This window comes from Pongo abelii, chromosome 7 (genome assembly GCF_028885655.2).
Source record: "Pongo abelii isolate AG06213 chromosome 7, NHGRI_mPonAbe1-v2.0_pri, whole genome shotgun sequence".
Taxonomy (NCBI): Eukaryota; Metazoa; Chordata; class Mammalia; order Primates; family Hominidae; genus Pongo; species Pongo abelii.
This window is the reverse complement of record NC_071992.2, coordinates 106,984,635-107,012,453: the sequence shown is the minus strand read 5'-3', so window position 1 is coordinate 107,012,453 and position 27,819 is coordinate 106,984,635. Positions and strand designations below refer to the sequence as shown.

At 38.1% G+C, this 27,819-nt stretch overlaps 1 protein-coding gene across 2 annotated transcripts in view; it reads right to left on the bottom strand.

The window, feature by feature from the left end:
• Window positions 1-20,628, bottom strand: part of LRRC69 (leucine rich repeat containing 69) — a 112,534-nt gene extending 91,906 nt beyond the window's left edge. Inside the window, exons 1-2 of one of the 2 annotated variants that reach the window (XM_054518657.2) lie at window positions 17,109-20,628; window positions 16,508-16,693 (exon numbers count right to left, since the gene is read on the bottom strand). In XM_054518657.2, coding sequence (XP_054374632.1) covers window positions 16,508-16,690 — 183 coding nt within the window. In that variant the 5' untranslated portion in view covers window positions 16,691-16,693; window positions 17,109-20,628. The other variant, XM_054518656.1, reaches the window with a different exon arrangement.
• Between the last annotated feature and the right edge of the window lie 7,191 nt (window positions 20,629-27,819).

The window sequence follows — 27,819 nt, the reverse complement described above, 5'->3', positions numbered from 1 at the left end:
AGTTCACATAAAAACCTCAACTTGTAAAGGATTTCAAAGTCAAAACTAAGATGAAGTGAGTGGGACTGGGAATATTCTTCATGGCATAGGATAACCAAAGGAAGATTCACTGATTGCCTTTAAATTCATAAATGTCTCTTAAAGACTAGGTAGTAGCATTTATACTCTGTCACCATGGCAAATACATCAGAGCTTCAGCGTAGATTACTTAAATTATACAGAAAGGTCCAGAAACACTGTAGCAAGGATTGAGTTACCTTTGAGAAATACCTCAAGCCCCAACCTAGATGGTTCATTAATTCAATTATGTTTAAGATATGTCTATGATGGTACTATTTCTGAATGCTAGAGGAAGAGTGAACAAGACACACAAGATCCCGCTCTACAATGCTTCTATGTTGGGAAGTGAGTCAGACAACAAATAAGTAAACAAATAAATAGTGTGTTAGTAGTTAGTCTTAAATATGAAAAAAGAAAACAAGATAATGCAATGGAAAGTAACTCAGGACTAGATTGGGTCATTAGAGAAGTACTCTCTGAGAAGATGACATTTGATGTAAGATATTTGGAATGCTTTGACAACATTGTTTCAAATGGTGTTTTACTAACAAAGAACTGCAGAAATAGCAGATATCCAGAAAGAGTGTAGGCAGTGTTTCATCAGTAACATTCTTTATGATTATGTGTAATTCCTGAAGGAAGGCTTTAGTCATATGACAGACAACTATTTGATAAGCTTTAAAGCTTGCATCTCTTCAGTAATTACATGTAGAATGAAGTTCTACTGGTATTCTTTCTCCCTTGGAAATTGGTATGGTTATAGATGGAAAGACACCATTGCTACTGATTGCTATAGATTGAAAGACACCATTGCTACCCATAGACCCATGAGCCAGGGAATTATAGCAACTTACAATTAGAAGAATTTATTCTTTTTTTTTTGAGACAGTCTCACTCTGTCACCCAGGCTGGAGTGCATTGGCACGATCTCGGCTCAATGCAACCTCTGTCTCCTGGGTTCAAGTGACTCTCATGTCTCAGCTTCCCAAGTAGTAGGTATGTGCCACCACGACTGGCTTTTTTTTTTTTTTTTTTTTTTTTTTGTATTTTTAGTAGAGATGGGATTTTTGCTATGTTGGCCAGGCTGGTCTCGAACTCCTGGCTTCAAGTGATCCGCCTGCCTCAGCCTCCCAAAGTGCTGGGATTACAGGCATGAGCCACCACACCTGGCCTAGAAGGAAATTTTACAAGTCACCTAGACCAACATACAGAATGCAGGTGGGCAATTATATACCTTCCCCATGAGCACACCCAGTAATGGGTAGCACTTTTATCTTGTTAGGAAGATCTAGCTATCTATGTTTAATTTTTTAATATTTAGGCTCTCTGAAATTTCTACCCAATTCTTCTCACAGTAATCATAATAAATATTTGCACTCCTTCTCTCTCACATAACAATCTTTCAAATTTTTTAAGATTGCTATCATATTCCCTCTAAATTTGTTCCATTTTCCCTTAACTATTTCCCTCAGGACGTAATTTCCAGACCCCTGACCATACTGACCACTCCCTAATTTTTGTGAGCACCCCTCTCTGAAAAGATGGAGCCTATGGTGAGACAGGAAATCAGCTCTCATAGCACATATGCTAGTGGGACCACGGGTCTCCCTCAGGCGGATGACTACACTTCTATTATGCAGCCTAACATGGCATGTACTCTTTCAGCAACAAGGCACATTGTTGGTGCATAATTAGTTTTGTCTGTGGCCAATAAAAACCCCTAAGCTAACTGTCAAGCAGATATCCCACGTCCTGGGCTTGTGCAATTGAATTCATTTCTTAACCTAAATGTAGGAATTTACATTTATCCCTGTTAAAAAAAAAAAAAAAAAAAAAAAAAAAAAAAGTGGATCTTGTTAGTTTTGGCTTCTAAGATAACTCCAGTGGATCACTCTAAATTCAAAGTATAAAACTGGACAATGCCCCCTGGACAAACTAGATCTGCTTCTCCCACTTCTCATAAACCTATGGCGGCCAGACATTGGAGCTACCTAGAACATCTTTCTCTCCCTCCACCTAAATTCAATCTGCCACCAAGTTTTAGTCTTAAAAATCCTTTTAGATGTACCTTTTTCAGTTCTATCTCATTGCAATCAACCTAGTACTCATTACTGCCTGCCTGTAGCATTACATAGCAAAAGATGCAAAGAATGGATGTATTGTGACTTAAATTCCCTTTATTCGATCCTACTAGATTATATCTAAACAGCTGCCCAAAAGATGAACCTATAATTTCTCTACCCAGTATATCCTAAATGTTTCCAACCTCCCTGTAGATAGTCTTTTCTATGTCTTTGTATACTTGCTCCAAATACTGTCTCTCTATGCTCTTACTAAATTTTATTTGATTTGTTTGATTGTATTGACCCACTCGTACCTGAAGTTATAGCCTATCTGTGGCCTGCCTTAAAACAGGCATGTGCACTTTCTCTTACATATTGGATATGAGGCAAGCATCTCAATGTCCATTGATGCCTTTGGATTATAGAATCTAGGTTCAATGTATAGTGATATTTTTAATAAGTGAGAGAGAAGAAGACAAGAAATTTAAGGAGAAAACATACTGATTAATCTATTAATGACAATACAAATGACTAATATTTAAATTAAATTTAAATTAAGTGCCAAATATATGAAACACTGTGCCAAGCTGAACATTGTCTAATGTGGACCTCGCAATAACTCTGATCTTACAGAAAAGGGATCTGAAGTCCAGGCTATGATTTATGGTGAAATGACCTAGGTTCATTCTACGGCCTATATTCCTAACTTCTACCCTCCACTGTCTTCAGTAATACACTGCGTATCTTTAAAAAGAATTTACTATTGCTCAGAATGATCATACATATGCACATGATACAAATATATATATATGTATACAGACACATATGCTCACACACATACACATGCTCACAAAATGAAATGGAATACAATACATGAAATTCTCATTTTAAATATCCTTGTCCTATCATGTGCACATTCTTGAGTCTGTATTGTGCAGTAGGCAAAGCACAGGCTGTTTGCTATGCAATATACCGGATATGTGATCTTGGGCAAGTCACTCAAATTCCTAAGCCTCTATTTCTTTATAAAAATGGAGATACTAGCATTTACTTCTTAGGGTTGTCTTAAGGATTAGAGACAGTTTAATAAAGTGCCAGGCAAATAGCAGATATTATTAAATGATAATCTTTTAGGCCCAGGAAAATACTGTGGGGCAAAATGTTAGCCATACCTGGTGCTAGAAATGCGGTAAACACCTGATACACACACACACATACACACATACATACATATTGACACTTTACTAGTTTTCAAATTTAAAACCTGCTTATTTTCTTAATTTCTAACTCATTTTTTCAAATATTTCTAAATTCACAAACACTCTTTTATTAGGCATGGGATATTACATTTAATAGGTTATAAACCATGATTAAATTACACACATATATTCATTACCTGGCTCACGGTGAAGAGACATGTATGTTAGGCTTACCTGCAGGAGTGATACCTGTAAATATGAGTGGGATTGGCAGGATCTCCATGTGCAGAGTCAACCACGGGCAAGGAACCTGAAGCAGCCTTGCTGGAAGTGCCAAGGAGCAACTCCAGGGTCAGCTTTGTTTCACCCTCAGAACTCGCTAACCATAGTTAGGAGGCACAGTTACCAACAGCAATTCTATTTTCCTCTCCTATTTGACTGAATTGAGAAAATCACTTTGATTTAGAAATTGCAAAAAGGGAGATATCTGATAGAAACCAAGAGACTGGTATATCTTCCCAGATGTTTGGGCAAAAATTTAAGAAACATTTAGACTGGAAAAGTTTAAAGAAATATTCCTGCATACTTTAGTACGTAGAGAACGAGGCATCCCATTTGCTGAATTAAGCCTAAACTCTTAGCTCAGAAACTGGTATGACTAATAGACACAGTATTTTAAAAAATAGTATTTATTTCCACAGAACCTTTAAATATACAATCCTGCTGTGACAAAAATTCACCAGTGCTGGGGACTGGCTGGACTGTCACTACTGACTATGCATGTATGAGCTACCAGTTTGCCACAGTTCCTTCCTGGTCCCTTTTTCTCATATGTTACCTGCCTGGAGGCATGTGTTTTCAACCTCTGAATAAAATAGATGGCCTGCAAAAGAAAATCTCATCCTATTATTTAACAGCTTTCCCCACCCATTTATCTCAAACTGTTTCTTGTAACTTCTTCTCTGTGTGTGTATGTATGATCAGAACACTTCAGATCTACCCCTTGAGCAAATTTCAAGTATACTATACAATATTAACTATAGTCACATCATTGTGCATTAGCTCTCCAAAACTTATTTATCTTACATAACTGAAACTTTGTACCCTTTGAACTGCATCTCCCCTTATCTGCCTCTCCCTAGACCCTTGTAGCCACCATTCTACTCTCTGATTCTGAGTCTGACATTTTTATATTCCATGTATAAATGAAATCATGTAGTATTTGTCTTTCTGCATCTGGTTTATTTCACTTAGTATAATGTCTGCCAGGCTCATCCATGTTGCTGCAAATGATAGAATTTTCTTTTCTAAATCTAAGTAATATTCCAATGCATATACAGTCATGTGTCACTTTACTATGGGGACACATTCTAAGAAATGCATCGTTAGGCAATTTTGTCATTCTGTGAACATCATAGTACTTACACTAACCTAGATGGTATAAGCCTACTATGCACCTACTATAAGCCTACTAGCTATACGGTAGTCTATTGCTCTTAGGCTAAAAACCTATGCAATACAGCATGTTACTGTACTGAATACTAAAGGCAATTGTAGCATAATGGTAAGTATTTGCGTATCAAAAAGTATCTAAACATAGAAAAGGTACAGTAAGAATACCGTATAATCTTATGGGACCACTGTCATATATGTGGTTCATCATTAACTGAAATGCTGTTAGGCATCACATGACATATATGCATATATATATATATATACACACACACAACACACACAAACACACACACACACATACACAAACATTTTCTTTATTCATTTGTCCATTGATGGACATTTTGGTTGTTCCCATATCTTGGCTATTGTGAATAATGCTGCAATGAACATGGGAGTGCAGATACCTCTTCAACATACTGATTTCATTTGCTTTGGATATATACCCAGAGTGGGATTGCTGGATCATACTACTATTAATTTTTTGAGGAATCTTCATACTGCTTTCCATAATGACTGTACCAACTTACATTCCTACCAACAATGTACAAACATTTCCTTTTCTCCACATCCTTGTGAATACTTACTTTTTGTCTTTCTGATAATAGCCATTCTAACATGTGTAAAGTAATACTTCACTTTTGTTTTGCTTTGCATTTCATTGATGATTAGTGAAGTTGAGTACCTTTTCATATACCTATTGGCTATTTACATGTCTTCCTTTGAAAAATGGCTATTCAGGTCCTTTACCTTTTTTTTTTTTTTTTTTGAGATAAGTCTCACAATGTTGTGTAGGTTGGTCTTGAACTCCTGGTCTCAAATGATCCTCCTATTGGCCCCTTTACCCATTTTTAAATCAGGTTATTTGTTTGTTTGTTTCTTGCTATTGAGTTGCATGAGTTCCTTATATATTTTGTATTTTAACCACATCATATATATGTTTTGCAAATATTTTCTCCCACTCTGTAGGATGCCTTTTTATTCTGATGATTGTTTCATTTGCTGTGCAGGTTTTTAGTTTTAAATTATCCATTTGTCCATTTTTGCTATTGTTGCCTTTGTTTTTGGCGCCATATCCAAAAAATCATTGTCCAGACCAATGTCAAGAAGTTTTTCCCTGTGTTTCCTTTTAGTAGTTTCACAGTTTCAAGTGTTACATTAAAGTCTTTAATCCATTTTAAGTTGATTTTTGTATACCATATGAGATAAGGGTCCAATTTAACTCTTTTCCATGTGGATACCTAATTTTCCCAACATTTATTGAAGACACTATCCTTTCCCCAATGTGTGCTCTTCGCACCCTTTTCAAACATTAGTTGATCATACATATGTGGATTTATTTCTGGGCTCTCTATTCTGTTGCATCGGTCTATGTGTTTTTATGCCTAAGCCACACTGTTTTGATTACTGTGGCTTTGTAATATATTTTGAAATCAGGAGGTATGATGCCTCTAGCTTTCATGTCTTTGCTCAATATTGTTTTGGCTATTCAGGTTGTTTTGTAATTCCATATATATTTTAAAATTGTTTTTTCTATTTTTGTGAAGAATACCATTAGGATTTTGATAGGAATTGCATTGAATATGTAGATCACTTCCAGTAATATGGACATTTTAACAATATTAATTCTTCCTATCTATGAAGAAGGGATGTCTTTCCATTTACATGTATCTTTTTCAACTTCCTTTATTAATGTCTTATAAATTTTCATGTATAAATCTTTGACCTGTTTGGTTGTTTGTGAGTACTTTATTATTTTTATTGCTATTGTAAATGGATTGATTTTTTAATTCCCTTTTCAGATACTTTATTCCTTGTATATAGAAATATGATTGATTTTTAGTATGTTGATTTTATAACCTACAACTTGACTGAATTCATTTATTAGTTCTAACAGGTTTTTTATTGAGTCTTTAGACTTTTCTGTGTACATGATCATGTCATTTGCAAACAGAGATAACATTATTTATTTTCTGATTTGGTTGCCTTTCTTTTTCCTTATTTAATTGTTGACTAGGACTTCCAGTACTATGTTGAAAAGTAGAGAAAGTAAGTATTCTTTCCTTGTACCAGATATTACAGAAAAAGCTTGCAGCTTTTCCCCACTGATTATGATGTTAGTTGTGGGAGTCTCATATATGGCCTATATTGTGTTAAGGTAAATTCCTTCTATACCTATTTTGTTGAGAGCTTTAATCACGAATGGATGCTGAACTTCGTCAAATGCTTTTTCTGCATCTATTGTGATAATGATCTGGGTTTTTTTTCTTTCGTTTTGTTAATGTGTTGTATCACATTGATTGATTTGCATATATCGGGGTCCTTGGCAGTAAAAGGTGCTGCAGTGCTGCTAATCTCTTTTCCTTCTATCAGGGGTAGTTGTGGCCAAGGGGATGCCCCTTGGTGGTAGGTCCAGCACATGGGCGTGTTTGGGCCACAGAGATGCCACCGTCAGAGGTGCAAGTGCATGCAGAGCAGCCGCAGAGCTGGGTCTGGAGCACAGGTACATGCAGAGTGATCACGGCTTTGAGGTCCCAGGTCACAGCCACTTCTGAATGACATTTTCATGGAATGAGAAAAATGGCCACAGAAGGACTGTTAATTTTGCTGGATAAAAATTCTTTATTGTTTCCGCAGTAATAATGTGCTTCAGGATTCTGTTTTCATTAAATACTAACAATATCTTGGTTCTCCAATAATTATAACAGATTTTCGTGCTTATTGCTTCCCCTTGAGATTTACCATATTTCCCATGAAGGCATCCTCCTTTTGCATTTGCATAGCATGGTGTACTTTCTATTATCAATTATTATTATTTATATTATAATGACTTGTGTATATATATTTTTTATTTTTTTCACTTTTAAGTTCAGGGGTACATACATGTTCAGGTTTGTTACACAGGTAAACTTGTGTCATGGGGGTTTGTTGCACAGATTATTTCGTCACCCAGGTACCAAACCTAGTAGCCATTAGGTATTTTTCCTGCTCCTCTCTCCTCCCAGCTTCCACTCTCTGATAGGCCCCAGTGTGTTCTATTCCCCTCTATGTGTCCATGTGTTCTTATCATTTAGCTGCCACTTATAAGTGACAACATGTGGTATTTGGTTTTCCGTTCCTGCGTTAGTTTGCTAAGAATAATGGCCTTCAGCTCCATCCATGTCCCTGGAAAGGACATAATCTCATTTTTATTTTTCTATTTATTTTTTTTTGAGATGGAGTCTCACTTTGTCACCCAGGCTGGAGTGCAGTGGCACGATCTCGGCTCACTACAACCTCCACCATCTGAGTTCAAGCAATTCCCCTGCCTCAGCCTCCCGAGTAGCTGGGATTACAGGCACCTGCCACTGTGCCCAGCTAATTTTTTGTATTTTTAATAGAGACGGGGTTTCACCATCTTGGCCAGGCTGGTCTTGAACTTCTGACCTTGTGATCCACCCACCTTGGCCTCCCAAAGTGCTGGGATTACAGGCATGAGCCACTGTGCCCGGCCCATAATCTCATTTTTTATGACTGCATAGTATTCCATGGTATATATGTACCACATTTTCTTTATCCGGCCTATCACTGATGGGCATTTATGTTGATTCCATGATTCACATGTATACTTTACCTCTACTATTAAATAGGAAATTTTCCAATGACAGGGTCTCTGTGTGAATCATCTAGCATTCAAAGAACAATATCTGGAATATAATAGTTGCTCAATAAATATTAGTTGAATGATGCCTGCTTAGATCATCTCTGTAAAGACTCAAACTATGGAATAGTCATTATGGCTCCACATCAGTTTTTATTTTCAAAATCAAATATCTTTTGAGCTTAATCTGTTCTAATTTGCCCAGCTCTATTTATTTCCTTCTAATGAGCTGCATGCTTTCTTTATTCTAGCCTGCTCATTCTCACTAATCCCTATATTCAATTCAATGTAGGGCATATGTAGGCCTAGAACTTGGACGAGACAGCCTCTCTTAATATTTAATTATTCCATGCTGGTAGCTATTAATTATCATTAGAAAACTCTATGCTACTATGCTACTTATTATATATTTTAATTACTTGGTTTTGACTAACTTAGATAAACTCTCCCACTCCCCGGCCTTTTATTTGAGATGGAGTTTTGCTCTTATTACCCAGGCTGGTGTGCAATGGCACGATCTCGGCTCACTGCAACCTCCACCTCCCAGGTTCAAGTGATTCTCCTGCCTCAGCCTCACAATAGCTGGGATTACAGGCATGCGCCACCACACCCAGCTAATTTTGTATTTTTAGTAGAGACGGGGTTTCACCATGTTGGTCAGGCTGGTCTCGAACTTCTGACCTCAGGTAATCCCCACCACCTCAGCCTCCCTATGTGCTTGGATTACAGGCCAGATAAAACCTTTTTAAGTATTAAAAAAAATTCTCAAATGTCCATCTTTATCCGGAAGACTGTCTTCCTAAACTAAATCATGGTTATACCATTTTGGAATAAACTATTAGATTATTTGCCTATAAGATGTACAAATATGTTTGAACTACTTAACTTCCTTAAGAAGAGTGAATCTTTAACTTCCTTAAGAAGAGTGAATATTCACATTTACTACAATCAAATAGTATATAATATACGTGTCAGGTTCTGTAAACTATTTTGTAAAGGTAATTGAATCAAATTAATGAGGGAATAATAACTGGATTTTACAGTTTTGAATTAGCATATGTATGGCCAACGTATGGAAGGAGGTTCAATTTATGGTTCAATCGGCTAATTCTTACCAATGCCTTTTTTTTAAAGAAATCTGTGGCATCCTTAAAACCGCTGTTTAATACAATTGCCAAACTGCTTCTGAGTCCAGCTCTTCCTGAAGGAATTTATTTATATGAATAACTGCCAATTTCAAAGCTACTATTTAATTTTGCAGTAACTTCCTAACAAAGTCATATTTCTCAAAACAATTATAATTTCACTAGAAACTGAGGGGAAGTTTCCATGGGCCAGCATGTTATCTAATCTCTAGATATTTCATGGAGATCCCCACAACCTCTTACTGCTGGCCCCTTAAATCCCAAAGTTAAGCTCAATGTCAAGAAATATAAGGATTCTCTACTGGCATTAACATAAAAAGATTATCAAGGCATTGCCTTTTAATATCCCATCAAAAGCTTCATAAGGAAAGAATAAGAAGGAAGGACTAGAGTTTCAAATTATTAGAATTCAATTAAAATGTAAAATCTTAACATTCAATTAAAATGACATTCAATTAAAATGTAAAATCTTAAGTGTTTGGAGGTTTGAATGAAGGTTCGGCTAAAATTTTCTATGTAAACAATGTGGATAAGGCATCCTATATTAGGTAGATAACAGTAAAGGCAACTTTAGGAGCTAAGAATGACAAGGCCCACTTTTCAGATGAGTCAAGGCAGGTCTACAGATAGAGTATATCAGTTGTTCCACATCACTAGTGAAGGAAAGAAGAGGGCTGCGTCTTTTCTAGATGCCTGCCAGCAGAGAGAGAAGCTGGATTTCCAGCAGGGGTTCAAGAGACCTAATACACGCCTCAGCCTGAAAGCAGAGGCAAAGGAGACATGAACGGTTCCTGGAGAGAAGGTACTCACTATGTGCCCTTGTACCAGGACAGGACACAACAAAACAGGATAATGAATCCCTGTTTTGATAGCCAGGCTTAGGAAATAGGAGGCATTACCTAATTGATGGAGAAAGAAGAGATTTTCAGTGGATGGAACAGGAGAAGAGAAAGGCTTGATGCTGACAAGCAGTATAAATGACATGGATCTTCTCTGTTCCGCTTGGGTTAGAAAGTGAGACCAGAATGCCCAAGGAGGAAGAGTTACGGGAAGTTTCTGCGCATGGTCATTCCTTTCCTCTTCCTTTGCATAATTTGTTCTTTATCAGGGATGTCCGATTCTTTAGCTTCCCTGGGCCACATTGGAAGAAGAATTATCTTGGGCCGCACATGAAATACACTAATACTAATGATAGCTTATGAGCTTAAAAATAAATGAATAAATAACAAAAACATCTCATAATGTTTTAAAAACATTTATGAATTTGAGTTGGGCCACATTCAAAGCTGTCCTGGGCCGCATGTGGCCTGCGGGCCACGGGTTGGACAAGCTTGCTTTAGATCTTAGCTCAGTTGCACATTTTCACAATCACCTTCTCTGACTTCTCTGAGTAGAGACTCTCATAGCACAAGACTTGTCTGACTAGAGACTCATAGTACAACACAATTCTCCTTTACAGCAATTTTCACAATTCTCCTACAGCACAAGTGTAATATTTCACAATTGTAATAATACACTTATTTGTATGTTTCATTAACTTTCTCCACTAAACCTATTAGAGACATATGAATGATTTTGTTCCTTTTTGTACTGCTACCACCTAGGAGAGTGCCTACTCCCCTGCAGACACACATAACTAGTTGTTTAATGTATGAATGAATGAAGTTGATTGGGTTAAAGGGTCATTAAGGACAGCAAAAGTATGAAAAGGAGAGATTAAGGACACAATTAGTAAGTTTATAAACTACTCAAATCTGGTTAGAGTTGGTCTTATTTACTGTCAATTGTTTATGGCCAAATAAAAAGCTATGGCAGACCATATCTTTGTCCTGGTCAGCTGCACATGTGAGCAGCTTAAGGGGAACTTTGCCACACTGCCATTGGACTTTAAGATACATGTCAACAATGCTGCACACAATTAGAGATGATGGCTATTATGTTTTACCTGTGAGGAACCTTTGTTCCTACGTGTGTTTGGTTAGGCAGGACTTTGAAAATTACTTCCATTTCACTCATGTTGACATTATATGAGTTAGTAAGTAAAAAGCAATAGGGACGAGACAAGATCTTTGCCCTCAAAATTCATAAAGTGCTTCTCTGAAAATTGTTGACATCCCCATACTTCAAGAGCCACAGTCCAAATGCATTCACCATAAATTATAGGACATTAACCCATTTTTTTCATTGTCATTAGAAATGACTGAAATTTTCCAGAGCTTCACTAGTTAAATTACGAAAGAAAAATGGAAGTAGGATCTGAAGTAGGTTCTTTACTAAAGAACCCCTACCCCCTGATTTTATCATTGTTGCTAGTCATATCATAATGATAACACTAATCATAATAGCTAAAATGTATTTAAAGCTTCTACATGCCAGCCATGGAGCTTTAAATATATAAACATTTAATTTAATCACCGAACATGAAGGCAGGGACCACACTTTGTACACATCTATATCCTTGGGAACAGCATAGATGCAAGAAAATGAACAGTAAATATTTGTTAAAAGAATCACTATGGGCCGGGCGTGGTGGCTCACGCCTGTAATCCCAGCACTTTGGGAGGCCAAGTGGGCAGATCATCTGAGGTCAGGAGTTCAAGACCAGCCTGGCTAACATGGCAAAACCCCATCTCTACTAAAAATACAAAAAAATTAGCCAGGCATGGTGGCAGGTGCCTGTAATCCCAGCTACTCGGGAGGCTGAGGAAGGAGACTCACTTGAACCTGGGAGGCGGAGGTTGCAGTGAGCCGAGATCACACCACTGCACTCCAGCCTGGGTGACAGAGCAAGATTCTGTCTCAAAAATAATAATAATAACAATAATAATAATAATACAAGAATCACTATGGGCTAGGTGGGGTGGCTCACACATGTAATCCCAGCACTTTGGGAGGTTGAGATGGGAGGATTGCTTGAAGCCAGGAGTTCAAGACCAGCCTGGGCGACAAAGTGAGACCCTGTCTCCAAACAAAAACAAAATTTTTTTAATTAGCCAGGGGTAGTGGGGACAATGCATGTAGTGTTCAAAGCAGCCATCTTTAGGCAACTCAGTTTTTAAGAACTATAAATTGAACACCATACCCTGATAAATTTCACACTAAATATATAGAATAATAACACGATAGAGCTGAAAGCAACCTCCAAGGAGACCTCATTTTATATTTACTGGTTGAGTGACCTTTGACAAATAATTTAATCTCTTCCTGAACCATAAATTTTATTAACAGTATGAGGGTAATAACTTCTTTGCAAGTTGTAGAAAATGATGAGCTCCTGATACTATGCTTGGCTCCCAGTGAATGGTTGATGTTGTTATTCCATTAGCATTTTATGAGTAAAGAAATTTAAAAGTAGTGTTTTTGTTTTAGGAACTTAAAAAAAAAAACAAGACTATGTTAATACTTCGCATTCTGTGGGAAATATGACCAAAAAATCAGTATATTGGGGCAAACTGGACTTTGTATGATGATAAAAGGCTATTTCAAAAGATAAACACTGTAGACATAAAACAAAATGAAACAAAAGTCATAGGTAGATGGGTAGCTTTAAACATTATTGATAAAGGGTATGACTATAGCAACATAAGAAAGAGTTCAAATTAACTTTAAAAGTACACGGGAATTTTAGAGAAAACTGTTAGAATAAGAATTATAATCACCGAATTCTGACATACATATCACCAAGTTATAAAGCCCACAAGACACTCTGTGGCATCAGTCAGGTCAGCTGAATGTCACAATACGCCCTGGCCCTTCTCTCTGCTTTATTTTTCCCCTTAACACTAATCACTGCCTCACGCCCTATTTTGCTTATTTGTTTCTTACATCACTCCTGACTAAAACATAAACTCTATGAGGGCAGAGATTTCCATCTGTTTTGCTCATCACTGAATCACCAGTTCTGAGTGCCTGAGACACAGATGGTCCTCATTGCTTATTTGTGGATTAAATAAATGAAGGCAGAAATTGAGGCCCAAAGAAACTAAGTGCCTTGTATATAGCTGGTAACTGCTGAACCAGTTAAGTTGTGCCAGCACTTCTAAACTCTCCTTTTCAATTCTCTAAGCTGTCTCTTTCTTTGAAACCTTCATCTGCCTTTCCTTTTTTTTTTTTTTTTTTGAGACAGAATCACTCTGCAGCCCAGGCTGGAGTGCAGTGGCACAATCTCAGCTCACTGCAACCTCCCACATTCCAGGCTCAGGCAATCCTCTGGGACCAGAGGCACGTGCCACTGTGCCTGGCTAATTTTTAATTTTTATTTTTTTGTAGAGATGAGGTCTCACTATGTTGCCCAGGCCAATTTCAAACTACTGAGCCCAATCAATCTGCCCACCTTGGCCTCCCATACTGCTGGGATTACAGGTGTGAGCCACTGCACTGGGCCATCTGCCCTTTATTACCAACTGTGAGAGGGATGGAGCTGTATATCTGAACTCTATGATAATCTACAACCATTCTTTGAGGGTTTCTAGCACATTTTATCTAGCATGCTTCTAAAACTCCCATTACATAGGGAAAATTGTTTTTTTTTTTCCAAAATTCCACAATTTCTCCAAGACCCTATATAAGAAAAACTACTAGCTCGTGAACAGCTAAACATAATGCCATTGGCCTGAATCTGACTTTTAAAGTACTTTAAAGACAGAATAGACTATAAGCAGCCTAGTTGCAAATCAGTTGAATTCTTAATGGTGTAATTTCCTCTTTAAAAGTAAGCACTGGGCTGAGACAGCTCCCTGGTGAAGGAAATGAGAGTGAACAAACAGAAGTCAACACGTAGGTTACCCCTAAATAGAAGAATGAGAGGGCAAGTAATAAAGGAAGCCACAAGAAGAAGACAATGTAATGATAATCAGACTCTTGGGGCTTTTTCCCATGGAAATATATCTTGGAATGTGTAACTTTTTACTAAACAACTATTAACCAAGTGTGAGACAAGAATACAGACATTTTCAAATATGCAAGGGATCAAACAATTTAACTACCACATACCCAGACTAGGATGATTTCTCGAGACTCCTGAAAAACTAAGAGAGCAAGCCAAGAAAGGAAAATACAGGATACAGGAAACAGTGGGTCCAATTTAAGAGAGCAACAAAGGGAATGTCTTTGGCTGACAGTATCTAGCAAACCTAGATAGCAGTCAACTTAGAGTGGGGCAGAGGATGGAGGGTTTTGGAGGGAAGTCTCTCAAGGAAAAGTACATTTGACAGAAAAAAATAATACGGTTTGAAATAAAATGAGGCCACCATAAAGCTAAGGCACAAGAACAAAGGAAAGGTTATTAAAAACTCCAAGAGAACAAAAATTGCATATAAGAAAGAAAATATAATCATAGATTAATTGACCCCATGTGAATATTTATTTATTAGTAATATATATTTTTAGAAGTTTAGAATTACCCAAGACACAAAACAAATATTTAATTATGGTTATAACTGAATAGGATATAAAAGCTGTAAGTCTTATAAAAGTAAAAACTTCAGAGTTTGTGAGGGGGGAGAGGAAAGGACAGCTGAAGGCGGATTACAGGGGCTGACACTGTCATCTTATGAAGTGGGGAGTCAAAAGAGACTGCAGTTGATGAAGGAAGAAATAAAGGTGTAGTAACATTACATGCAAAAGATACCTGTAGACCTAATCCCCTGATTCCAGATGTGGACCAATATACAATAGATACATTAATATAACTGTATCTAGAAGATGAAGAAAATGATGCCAAAAATAGACAAATCAATAAAATAGATGAGTTAAAAGTGGTTATATATGGAGATCAGGATTGAGGATGAGGGGAAGTGGGATAGAAGATAGCTTCTTGCTATAAGCTTTTTGTAATATTTAATTCTCTGTAACCAATGGTTAGTATTACTTTAGTGGAAATAAATTCAAGTAGAGGGAGAGAATAGGTTCATGACTCAGTCAAGTCCCAAATTCTTTTGCAAAGAAACTCCTCTTTCCTATTAAAAAATTCCAATTCCAAGTCCTTGTTGTCTTGTAACTACAAGTGTACTTTCTGCAATTACTAATGAAGGGGGACTTTGTAAAAGTTACCCTATTTCTTACAAAGATACAACTACAGATTACAAACTCAATTTCTTAAACCTAAAAGGAAATGAGGCAGGGTGAAAGTAAGAAAATACAGATTTATTTTTTGGAACTGTAAACTCAAAATTAATGAGCTATAACGCCTTAGCTGCTTATAGGTTCTTCCTGTGCTGATGACAATTCAGCAGTGAACAAAAAGAAAATTACAAAGTTAATATCCCTTGCCTTCTCTCAACCTCAAGATTTTTGGCAGCTAGAGTTTCACATTGTTAGGCAGAAAGGTTTAACACAAGCATCTGGGATTCATTCATGTCAACTATTGCTCTTTAAAAAAGAGTATTTTTTATTTAAAATATTAACCTTCCTTTAAAGACTATTTCAGGAGAAATAAATGTCCCCTCCTTCCTATTCCCTGCCAACACTCCATTTCAAAGTTTCAGCCTGCCCTAGGAAATTGAAAAGGAACTCCCTTGCTACATCCTAAATGTCTCTTCATTCTAAATGCAAAAGCTTCAGGACAATCCCCAGGGTGAACAGCATCTCCTGGATCCTCAAAACTACTTCCAGATGTGAGCCCCCAAGGTAGATGACCAGATCCAGGTTTCCAACCCCTTTCCAGATGACAGCCTCTAGAAAGATGAGTGTGGCAGAGACCTAGTCCCCTGACTCCAGACGTGGGCCAAAGAGCACATGAATAAATTGAAACATCTCTCTCTAACACATGGAATTCCCTAAGGGAGAAAGCCTTCTCTGATGCCTCTCCAGCAACACTCCACATTAAGTCTCCAGATACCTAAGTCTCCATAGATCGAAGTGTTGTCGTTCTGTCTCTTACCCCTTTTTTCTCTCTTCCTGTTTTCCATCTTCAATACCAAACCACAACAGCAAAACACTGTTCCTCACCTGGGTCAAGTTGCATAACTCTGGACACACTTTGGGGATTAGGTTATTCTGAAGGACTAGAGTCTTCAGGCCAGGCAGTTTTCCTAATGCTGAGGGCATCTTTGTCATCTTCTTCCCATTCAAAGTAATGATCTTCGTATTTTTACCACCACTCAATGCTTTTATTAACAATCTCTCAGTCATGATCTTGGAAAAGAAGTAGAAAACAAAGAAGGTAACCATTAGAGTTCTTTATTATACAGCTTTAGAACCTCTAATTACAGAATTGGTGTGTCATAGAAACAAGAACATTCTGAGAACCACCATGTGGAAGGGGGGAAGCATTAGATTATTTTCCTATGTGAAAGATATGAAGGGAAAGTAGATGGTCCAGGTTTGGGGCAGGAAATGTATAATGTAAGCCTAAAATAGCTTATGCCTGCGATGTAAAAGTTATCAGAGATTAATGAGGACACAGAAGTGAACTTCTAGGAGCTCCCACTAGTCTAAGATGGAAAATATTAAGGATCAGAAAAAAATAATCTAGAGTAGACTGAAACATATCAAAACACATTAAAATCTGAGTTCATAATGGCATTTTTTAAAAAGAAACATTACTCACCCTGGGAATTACTAGCGCACCAACTCAGTCTGAAAATTGATAAAGGAAAAAATAGAAGCATTTATTCTGCTCTTCCAGTACAAACTGCACTTAAATATAACTTAATAGTTAATAAAGTTCTTATTCACAAGAATTGAAACTAATAAATGAGAAAGAAAAAATAACTAGAATAATCACAATTTTTGCAAATTCTAATAAAATCATGGAGCTATGCAAAAATCATAATTGGAGACTAAAAGTATTAGATGAAAGGTTGATGAGGAACTTTATAACCAAGTGATCAGGTTAATGACCCACTAATCATTTTAGCATCAATAAAATTGAGACAATCACATTATAAGCCTTATGAAGTAATGAATTAAAAAGTACACAGCAGCACCACCTATGAAATGTTCCTGCCCAAAAATTAAATCTGAATCTAATCATGGCTTCAAGATCTAACTACCATTTACAAAAAAACACAACTAGAGAATAAGTTAAGTTCATTATAGGGAAACAGTCAAATCTATAACATGGAAGATTCTACAGGACTGGTCCCTGGTCCGGTGTCACAAGGTTTCACCAACAAATGAAAGACATTAATAAAAAGGAGGGAAAACTGTTATGATGTAAGTGAAACTTAGGGCAAATAACAGCTAAATGCAATGTCTGGACTGTATTTGAATCCTCAGTTGAATACAAACATCTCACGGAAATTTGTTCATGGGCTATTAGATGAGAGAAATTAATTCTGTTACATGTGAAAATGGTATGGTGGTAGTATTTATTTTAAATGTGCTTAACATTCAGAAATGCATACTGAAATTTTCAAGTGAAATAAAATGATATCTTGAGTTTTCTTTAAAATAATCTAGGGGGAAAGTGGGTGGAAGAAACTGATCAAACAAGATGACAAAATGTTGATAATTATTAACGCTGAGTAATAGACACATAGGGGTTTGTATTAGTCCATTCTCGCACTGCTATAAAGAAATACCTGAGACTAGGTAATTTATAAAGAAAAGAGGTTTAATTGGCTCACAGTTCTGTAGGCTATACAGGAAGCATGGTTCTGGCATCTGCTCAGCTTCTGGGGATCCCTAAGGAAGCCTACAATAATGGTGGAAGGCAAAGGGGGAGCCAGCACTTCACATGGCCAGAGCTGGAGGAAGACAGGAAGGAGGTGCTACACACTTAAACAACCAGATCTCAGGATAACTCACTCACTCACTAGCAGGAAAACAGCACTGAGGGGATGCTAATGCATTCATGAGAACTCCATGGATCCAATCACCTCCCACCAGGCCCAGTCTCCAACACTGGGGATTATAATTGAACATGAGATTTTGGAGGGAACACAAATCCAAACCATTATCAGCATTCATTATATTAGTCTTGTTATTTTTGCATATGTTTAAAAATTTCCAAATAAAAGATTAAAACAGTGACAAAAAGGAGAGGGGGGGAGTTGTGGCCAGTAACATTTGATTATTATCACAACCCCATTAGCACCCAGATAGGATGAGTCTTAGAGGCATTAGGATTACACATGTATGTGACACACTTAGATGTGGATTTCCAAAAACTTGAACACTATAAAATACATTCTGCACTGAAAGTGATTTGAACAGAAATCAATCCTTCCTTTGGCATTCAGAAATCACTTTATTTATTTATTCAACAAATATTTACTGAGCACCTACTACATAGTCAACACTGTTGCAGGAGTGAATGAAAAAGATAAAAATTTCTGTTCTCAAGGAACAGAGGGGAAGAAAAGCAATCAGATAAGTAAATCTACTATGTTAGATGGTGATTTGATGCCAAGGGGAAAAAACTAAGCAGAAAAGAGAAATAGGGAGTGTGGGAAATGAGAAGTTTACAATTTTAAATAGGATGACCAGGAAAGGCCTCACTGAGAAAATGCTATTAGAGACAAGACCTCTTCCGGTGAGAGAGTAAAATCAAGTGCCAAAATTCTAAAAAAGGATCATTAAATTTTTAAAGAGATTATAATGAATATCAATATCATAACAGTAAATCAAGAGATGCTAATAGTGACTTTCAGTTGCTAGAAAGATAATTTTTCAGCTTCTTAATCACTGCTGTTTGCCTTCCCTCTTCCAAACCTATGCTTCGTCTTCTTTACTTTGATATTATTTGTTTCCTAAGAATAATAAAGCGTTACTATCAAAACAAACTGATCACAAGGCTTTGTTTAAAAAAAAAAAAAAATCCATGACAATCATCACCTCTTAAGTAACTATTGGGTGGCTAGCATCCCAGATGACACTGTCCAAACCCTGGAAATTTACTGCTTTAAGTAGGTAAACAAACCAATACAATCTGACACTGCTTTCTGTTAACCGCTGAACCTAGAAAACCTGGTTAACATTCTTGAGTCTTTCTTCTCCCTTACTTCCAATATATAATCAATCCTATTCATACTGCCTGTTCCAGTTATCTATCACTGGGAAACAAACCACCACACATCTTAATGGCCTAAAACATTTATTTTATTGACAAATTTTTTTTTTTGAGACCGAGTCTCGCTCTGTCACCCAGGCTGGAGTGCAGTGGTGCGATCTCAGCTCACTGCAAACTCTGCCTCCCAGGTTCATGCCATTCTCCTGCCTCAGCCTCCTGAGTAGCTGGGACTACAGGCGCCCACCACCACGCCCAGCTAATTTTTTGTATTTTTAGGAGACAGGGTTTCAATGTGCTAGCCAGGATGGTCTCGATCTCCTGACCTCGTGATCCGCCTGCCTCGGCCTCCCAAAGTGCTGGGATTACAGATGTGAGCCACCACGCCCAGCCTTTATTGACAAATCTTAATCTGGGCAGGGCTTGCCTATAGTTCTCTTAGTGACAGCTATAGCAGCTCAAAGTCTGTGGCAGAAATCATCTAAAGGTTCACTAACCCACATCTGGTGGTAGATACTCCTTGTTGGCTAGGGCCTTAAGGTGGTCAGCTTCTACATGTAGCCTCTCCAATGTGGCTTGGACTTCCTCCCAACATGGTGGCTTGGTTTGAAGGTTGAGCATCCCGAGAGAAAGTGGAGTGTAAGCTGTATTACTTTCATGACCTTGCTTCAGAAGTCATACAGAATCACCTCTACCACATTTTATTCATCAGAACCAAGTGACAGAAACGAGCTCATATTCAAAGGAAGACAAATTAGACTCTGCCTCTCGAAGGCAAGTGACCAAAAATTTGTGGACATGTTTTAAAACCCACCACAATCCACCCTGTAGCCATGAACTGTTTACATTCCTCCCATATGCAAAACAGAGACACTCTTCCTGCAAAGCCTCCTTCCCCCAAAGTTTCATCTATTTAGAACATCAGGTTCAAAGATCTTGTCATCTAAGTTAGGTACAAAGGTAGATGAAGCTCCTCTGAGGCAGTTCCTTGAGTTCAGCTTGAGTGCAGTTCATCTTGACCTGAAGACCTATCAACTAAAGAGACAAGTTATCTGTCCACACATACCTAGAATACAACATGGGTAAAACAAAGGGCAGGCAATAGTCAGTCCCGTTCAAAAAAAAAAAAAAAAAAAGGAAAAATCAGAGGAACAAAGTAGCCACAGGTTCATAGCAATTCTGAAATCAAATGAGGCACAAGGTTGTCATTATTTTTGCTTTTTGTTTTTTGTTTTTGAGATGGAGTCTCGCTCTTTCATCCAGGCTAGAGTACAGTGGCACAATCTCAGCTCACTGCAACCTCCACCTCCTGGGTTCAAGCAATTCTCCTGCCTCAGCCTCCCAAGTAGCTGAGATTACAGGAACGTGCCACCATGCCTGGCTAATTTTTATATTTTTAGTAGAGACAAGCTTTCGCCATGTTGGCCAGGCTGGTCTTGAACTCCTGACCTCAGGTGATCCACCCGCCTCAGCCTCCCAAAGTGCTGGGATTACAGAGTGAGCCACTGCACCCAGCCCACATGTACTGCCTGGGATTAGCTTTTGGTTCCCCTGTTTGGGGTCTTGATTCCATCCTCTTGAATTTCTTTCCTTTTCCATAAAATGTAGCCCATGTTTGCCAAGTAGTTTCCTCAGTCTGCTTCCTGTCCATAGAAGTTTAAGGTGCCAAGGGCCTCTCATTTTAATTCTTTTTTGATAACAGCTTTATTGAGATAAAATTCACATACCATTAATTCAATCATTTAAAGTATACAAGTTGATGGTCCTTAGGGATATTCACCAACTTGTGTAACTACCACCATAATCCATTTTTGAATATTTTCATCATCCCCAAAAGAAAGCCTGAAGCCTTTAACAATCACTTTCCATTCCTCCCATCCACCCCAACCCTAGGCAACTACAAATCTACTTTTTATCTGTATAGATTTGCCTATTCTGGGGATTTTATATAGATGAATTTATATAACATGTGGACTTTTGTGACTGGCTTACTTTACTTAGCATGTTTTCAAGGCTGAGATGCTTTGGATATGTGTCCCCACCCAAATCTCATATCAAATTGTAATCCCCAGTGTTGGAGGTGGGACCTGTTGAGAGGTGATCGGATCATGGGGGCAGATTTCCCTCTTGGTACTGTCCTCATGATAGTGAGTTATTGTGAGATCTGTTTGTTTAAAAGTGGTGGCACCTCCCCCCACTCCCTCCTGCTCCAGCCATGTGAAATGTGCCTTGCTCCTCTTTTGTGTTGCACCATGACTGGAAGCTTCCTGAGGCCTCCGCAGAAGCAGAAGCTGCTACACTTACTTTACAACCTGCAGAACTCTGAGCCAATTAAACCTCTTTTATTTATAAATTACCCAGTCTCAGGTATTTCTTTATAGAACTGCCAAAACAGACTAATACAAAAGCTTATCCATGTTATAGCATGTACTGGCACTCCATTTATTTTTATTGTCAAATAATATTCCATTGTATGAATACATCACAGTTTACATTTCCACTCATCAGCTGATGGGCATTTGCATTGTTTCTACTTTTTGGTTATTACAAATAATGCTGCTATAAACACCATCTGTGTATAATTTTTTATGTGGACATGTTTTCATTCTCTTGGGTATATACTTAGGGGTGGAATTGTTGGGTCATACGGTACCTCTATGTTTAGTCTTTTGAGGCACTGCCAGACTTTTCCATAGTGGCTGCACCATTTTATACTCCTACTAACAGTGCATGAAGGTTTGTCTTTTCATTTTATTGTCCTTCTCAATCCAACCTGATGCAAATCCTTTAAAAACTTCATGGGTTTCTTTTAAAACAGTTTATAATTCACTCCATCAGACAAAAACCACACTCACAAATCTCTTTCGGATGGCCCACCTCTATCTTGGGTTCCCATGTGAAACTGCCGCGAGACATTATCCTTAAGATTTTTAGGGGCCCTATTGTTTGTTGGTAAGACAGCGTATTTAGCCTTCCTGTTCTTAACAAAGCCTTTTATAGGCATGCCTTTTCATCTTCATCATTTTACTGAGAGTTCCCTGGATTGGCTCTGTCTGGAACAGATTGCTTAATTTTGGCATCATTCACTGTCTGGAGAGGTTAGAAATGAAAAAAAGTATTTTTCAAACCCAAAAAGTTGTGGCTCCTTTATATTGAACAATTTTTTATCTTGCTTGCCTTTCTCCTTTTGTCTTTTGCTATAGGGGCTAGAAGAATCCAGATAGCACCTTTGACATTGCCTAGAAATCTCTTTAGTGAGATCATCCAGTTGAGCTATACTTATTTTCCACTGTTTCATGGAAAATAAATTTCCAGCATAGCTAAAATTTCTGCAACTATGTCACAAGAGTCACCTTTCTTCCAGCTACCAATAATATCTCTCACCTTGTTTAAAACTTCACCAATAGCTTCCTGAAGTGATATTAGGCTCCTGTTAACAGTCTCTTCAAGGCCCTTCTAACTTACACTCAAGCTCAGTTTCAAAGCTCCTACTACATGGCTTAGTAGCAGCAAATTGTATATCAAGATTTAATAAAAATTAATAACAATACAAACCATTAGGAATTGTATAGAACATGGGTTTTATTACAGGAATTTGACCTTATATAACTATGGGAGCTGGTTAAGCCCTCTATATATGGTTGTTACTTTTGTGCCCAGTGTTATGCCTTCCCTAAAATCCAGAGAAGCCAAAGGAGAAGATCTAGCAGAAGTGACAGTACACAAAGCGGCAAAGAGTCTGATCTATTGGTTCAAGGAAGATTTCCTGCTATTGACTGCTGGGTCCAGTCATAATGGTTTAAAAAGAGCTAACCAGATGAAGTAAATGTGAAGTGGAAAAGCATTTAAATAAAAGCATGAAGAAAAGGTTCAGGGACATGAAATACACAGGCCACGGGGAGTATAAATAATTGATTCTAGTGCATATATCTAAAGAAAGGAGTGATGGGAGGTGACGCTGGCGGAGTAAATAGGACCTGTCATGAAAGACCTCTTTTAAATGCCATAATAAGGAGACTTCATCCTATGGGAATAGGAAACCATCATAAGGATTAGGTTGGAAAGTATATTAAAGTATACCCAGAATTTGTTTTAATCAAGTGATTAAGAAGTGATTGTTATGAAGGAAATTTATACTCGAATCCCTAGAAACAGGAGGCAGGGCCATGTGGGAAAGGACTGGGGACTGTCAGGAGGTAGAAGAGAGTAGCAAGGGTAGAAAGTCTAGGCCAGAGGGCTAGGCACGGTGGCTCATACCTGTAATCCCGGCACTTTGGGAGGCCAAGGCGGGCAGATCACGAGGTCAGGAGATCGAGACCATCCTGGCTAACGTGGTGAAACCCCGCCTCTACTAAAAATACAAAAAAATTAGCCGGACACGGTGGCAGATGCCCATAGTCCCAGCTACTCGGGAGGCTGAGGCAGGAGAATGGCGTGAACCCGGGAGGCAGAGCTTGCAGTGAGCCGAGATTGCACCACTGCACTCCAGCCTGGGCGACAGAGCAAGACTCCGTCTCAAAAAAAAAAAAAAAAAAAAAGTTTAGGCCAGAGCCTTTATTGGAGTTCTTGTGGAAAATACAAAGCAGGAAAGGGTAAACAGTTTAGGACTGGCTAGTGTGAATAATTCTGGTGGGTTTTGGGATTTAGAGGTGGTTCCAGAGTACCTGGCCCTAGGATGATTAAAGCAAAGGAATATTGTCTCCTGGGGTGTATAGGTCAGACAGAGGAGGTCTGGCTTAGGACTGGTTAGTTTGCATATCAAAGCCATGCTCCTGGCTGCACCTGGCCTTTGCTATCTTTAAGAACCAACTAACCCCAGTAGGAGCACCCCCTCCTCAGCCAAAAAGGTTTTTAAGATGTCAAAACATCAGAATATACAAAAAATAAAAATCAAAAACATAAACGATACAGGAAAGTGGTAGTCAGATTTGCATTTGTGGCAGTTCACTTTAGTAGCATAAAAGAACGGTTTAAGGGAGTAAGACCAGAGGCAGGGATGGCTTCTGTACTATTCCAGGTGATGGAGATAAAGTGGTAGGTATAACCTGGGGAAGACCGTAACTAGAATCTGGTCTCTTTGTAGGAACATTAGATAAGCCACAATTTAGGATGTGGAGAGATGAGAGTTGTATAATATTTAGCAGGGTACAGCTGTGACACAGGTCTAGGTTTATTAAGACACGGAGAATCTAGGAAAGACAGATTCAGAAAAAGAGATGGAGTTTGCTCTTTCAAACTTTTCAGTTTTCACCTGCATCTTAAACACACTCCTTATGGACACCAGCGGAAAATGAAAGGGTTGCTGATCTCTGTGCTGTATAGGCTAGCCTCATGGAATGTCAGAATCTAGAGCTTTCCCAGCAACCTGAAATCAATCCATTTGGCAGGCAAATTGAAAAAATCACCAGCTTTTTGAGACAGCATCAGCCTGTGAACTCGGCAAAAAACTAGGAATCTAAAGTTGAATGTTAATCCAGACGGTTACTGACTTATTGTGTAAATTTAGAAAGTCAGTCAAATTGCCTGTATCTATCTCTCTTCTCATCAGTAAAACAACAAGAAAGAATGCCAATCTATTCCACAGAGAATGTGTGGGAAACAGCTAACTAATGATTACAAACTATTCTGGAAGTATAAAATGCTGTAAGAATGCTAAAATATATAGCATCCTAGGAACTCAAGGACCCTAAAATTGAAACAATCATTAATTTTATTAACAGAGAAGGGTTGTTTCATTTATTAACACTTTATAATACAAAATAATCTGGCTAATTCTTAATATGACAAGGGCCCATGACAAATTAAAAATTTTGGAAGTTGGAAAAATGCATAAAAAACAGGAGTTCATAAACACAGGTTATGGCAGAAACCGATGCACTTACTTGATTTGTTTTGGCAAGCTTATTTTGTGATTTAAAATGTGGTCTGAGACTTGGGGTAAAAGTTTCAAACATGATCAGATGCTTCATGTACTTGAAAACTGCTGTAGAAATTCTGTCCTGTAATAAAGAAGGGTACTGGGTTTCTCTTGGTTAGTTTTCTTTTTAAATATGGAAATGGAAGGTTTGATTTAAAGGGCTTGGGATTCTCAAAGCCTACCTTCTAGAGTCACTTACTAGCTATGTGACTGGCCTTTGGATTCTCTAGCCTGCCTTCTAGAGTCACTTACTGGCTATGTAGCTTAAGCAAGTTATTCATTCTCAACCTCTTCAAGTCTCATTTTCATTCTCTAAAAAATAGGGATGAAAACAGCAACCCCTGCTTTCCGTGAGGCATAAGTAAGCCATATATTTAAAGCATTTAGCACACTGCCTGGCACACAGTAAGAGCTCAGTAAAAGGTAGTGGTTTGCTTTTGTACAATCTCATATACACACTTAAATTAAGAGTTCCACTTTCTGTTAACAAATCTCAAGTGTGCAAGCACTACCCCTGAGGCTGATCTAAGGTGCTAATGTGCCCACTGTGCCAAAGATGTCTCCCTGATGCCACTTTCTTGCCACTATACTCTTCTTTATCCATCACTACTTCAACTTATTGCTTAGATATCTGAGTACACTCTTGTTAGAGAAGTTCAAATGAGGGGCTAAATAAAGATCTATTGGAGATGTTATACAAGAGATCCTTAAACTGGCTATGTGGCTGGAAATAGATTACTGGTTCACAGACTTTAAAACAGAAAGAGATTAGTAAGAAATACAGTTACCAACTCTTAATTTTGTCAAGTGAGGACATTTTTTTTTATTCACTCTCAACTACTGCCACCACAAATTCATAAAAGTAAGGACATTTTAAATCCTTCTGTTGAAAGAGGATGACATATACATAAGTTTCTTAAATTGATTAAATTTGCTTTATGAAAATCTCACTATCTTATACTAAATGTTGTTATGTTGCCAATGGGATTAGTTTACAGACCAGCATTTAATTACCATTAGGCTAGAGGAATCTCTCAATATTCTCCTTAAAATCACATACACAAATACACATACATATTTTTATATTTTTGGGAAGCTTTACCAAGTATTAAACACAGAAAACAGAAGTAGCCAATCAAAACAAAAAGTAGCAATGAATAGATTACAAAATAGAACACTGAGATAAACTAAGACCAGTAAGATAGCTAAACATCTACAAAGTCTAATAAAGTAGGGAATAAACCAAAAAGGGGGATAAGATAATGCCAAGATTTTGGCTTGGAAACTAGGCTTGCTTTTTTTTTTTTTTTTTTTTTGAGACAGAGTCTTGCTCTGTCCCCCAGGCTGCAGTATAGCGGTGTAATCTCTGCTTACTGCACACAACCTCTGCCTCCCGAATTCAAGCGATTTTCCTGCCTCAGCCTCCCAAGTAGCTGGGATTACAGGCATGCACCACCAGGCCCAGCTAATTTTGTATTTTTAGTAGAGACAGGATTTCTCTATGTTGGCCAGGCTGGTCTCGAACTACTGACCTCAGGTGATCCACTGGCTTTGCCTCCCAAAGTGCTAGGATTACAGGCATGAGCCACCATGCCCGGCTGGAACTAGGCATTTTTGACTGAGATAAGAAATTTAAGTTAGCAGACCAGGTGGAGATGGTGGTGGGTGAAACCCTGTTTGAAACCTCCAGCCACTGCTCACTTTTTGTTGAGTGCTGTCACAAGGAAATCCTGGCTCAGTGTAGACAGCCCTTCTAACTTTTTTTAAGAAGCTGGAAATATGAATTTTTGGTGAAATCTCCCCTTAAATGCTACCAACTACCTCACATCTTTTTTTTATTTTTTATTTTAAATCACTACACAGGTCTAACAAAGTATGTCTCTGAGCCACATTCAGTCCAGCAGTTCGGAAGCTCTGACATAAGTGTGAAAAAGAGAGTCAAGGATAACATCCTAAAGGACAGTCAGGGGAAGAGGCTCAGACCAGAACAGCACCTAAGGAGGAGGAACCGTTTAGCAAAGAGTAGTGTATTAGTGAGGGTTCCCTAGAGGGGCAGAACTAATAGGATAGATATATATATGCAGGGGAGTTTATTAAGGAGTATTGACTCACACGATCATAAGGTGAAGTCCCACAACAGGCCATCTGCAACATGAGGAGCAAGGAAGCCAGTCCGAGTCCCAAAACCTCAAAAGTAGGAAAGCAAACAGTGCAGCCTTCAGTTTTTAGCTGAAGGCCCAAGAGCCCCTGGCAAATCACTAGGGTAAGTCCAAGAGTCCCAACGCTGAATGAAGTCTGATGTTCGAGGGCAGGAAGGATCCAGCACAGGAGAAAGATGAAGGCCAGAAGACTCAGCAAGTCTGCTCATTCCACTTTCTTCTACCTGCTTTA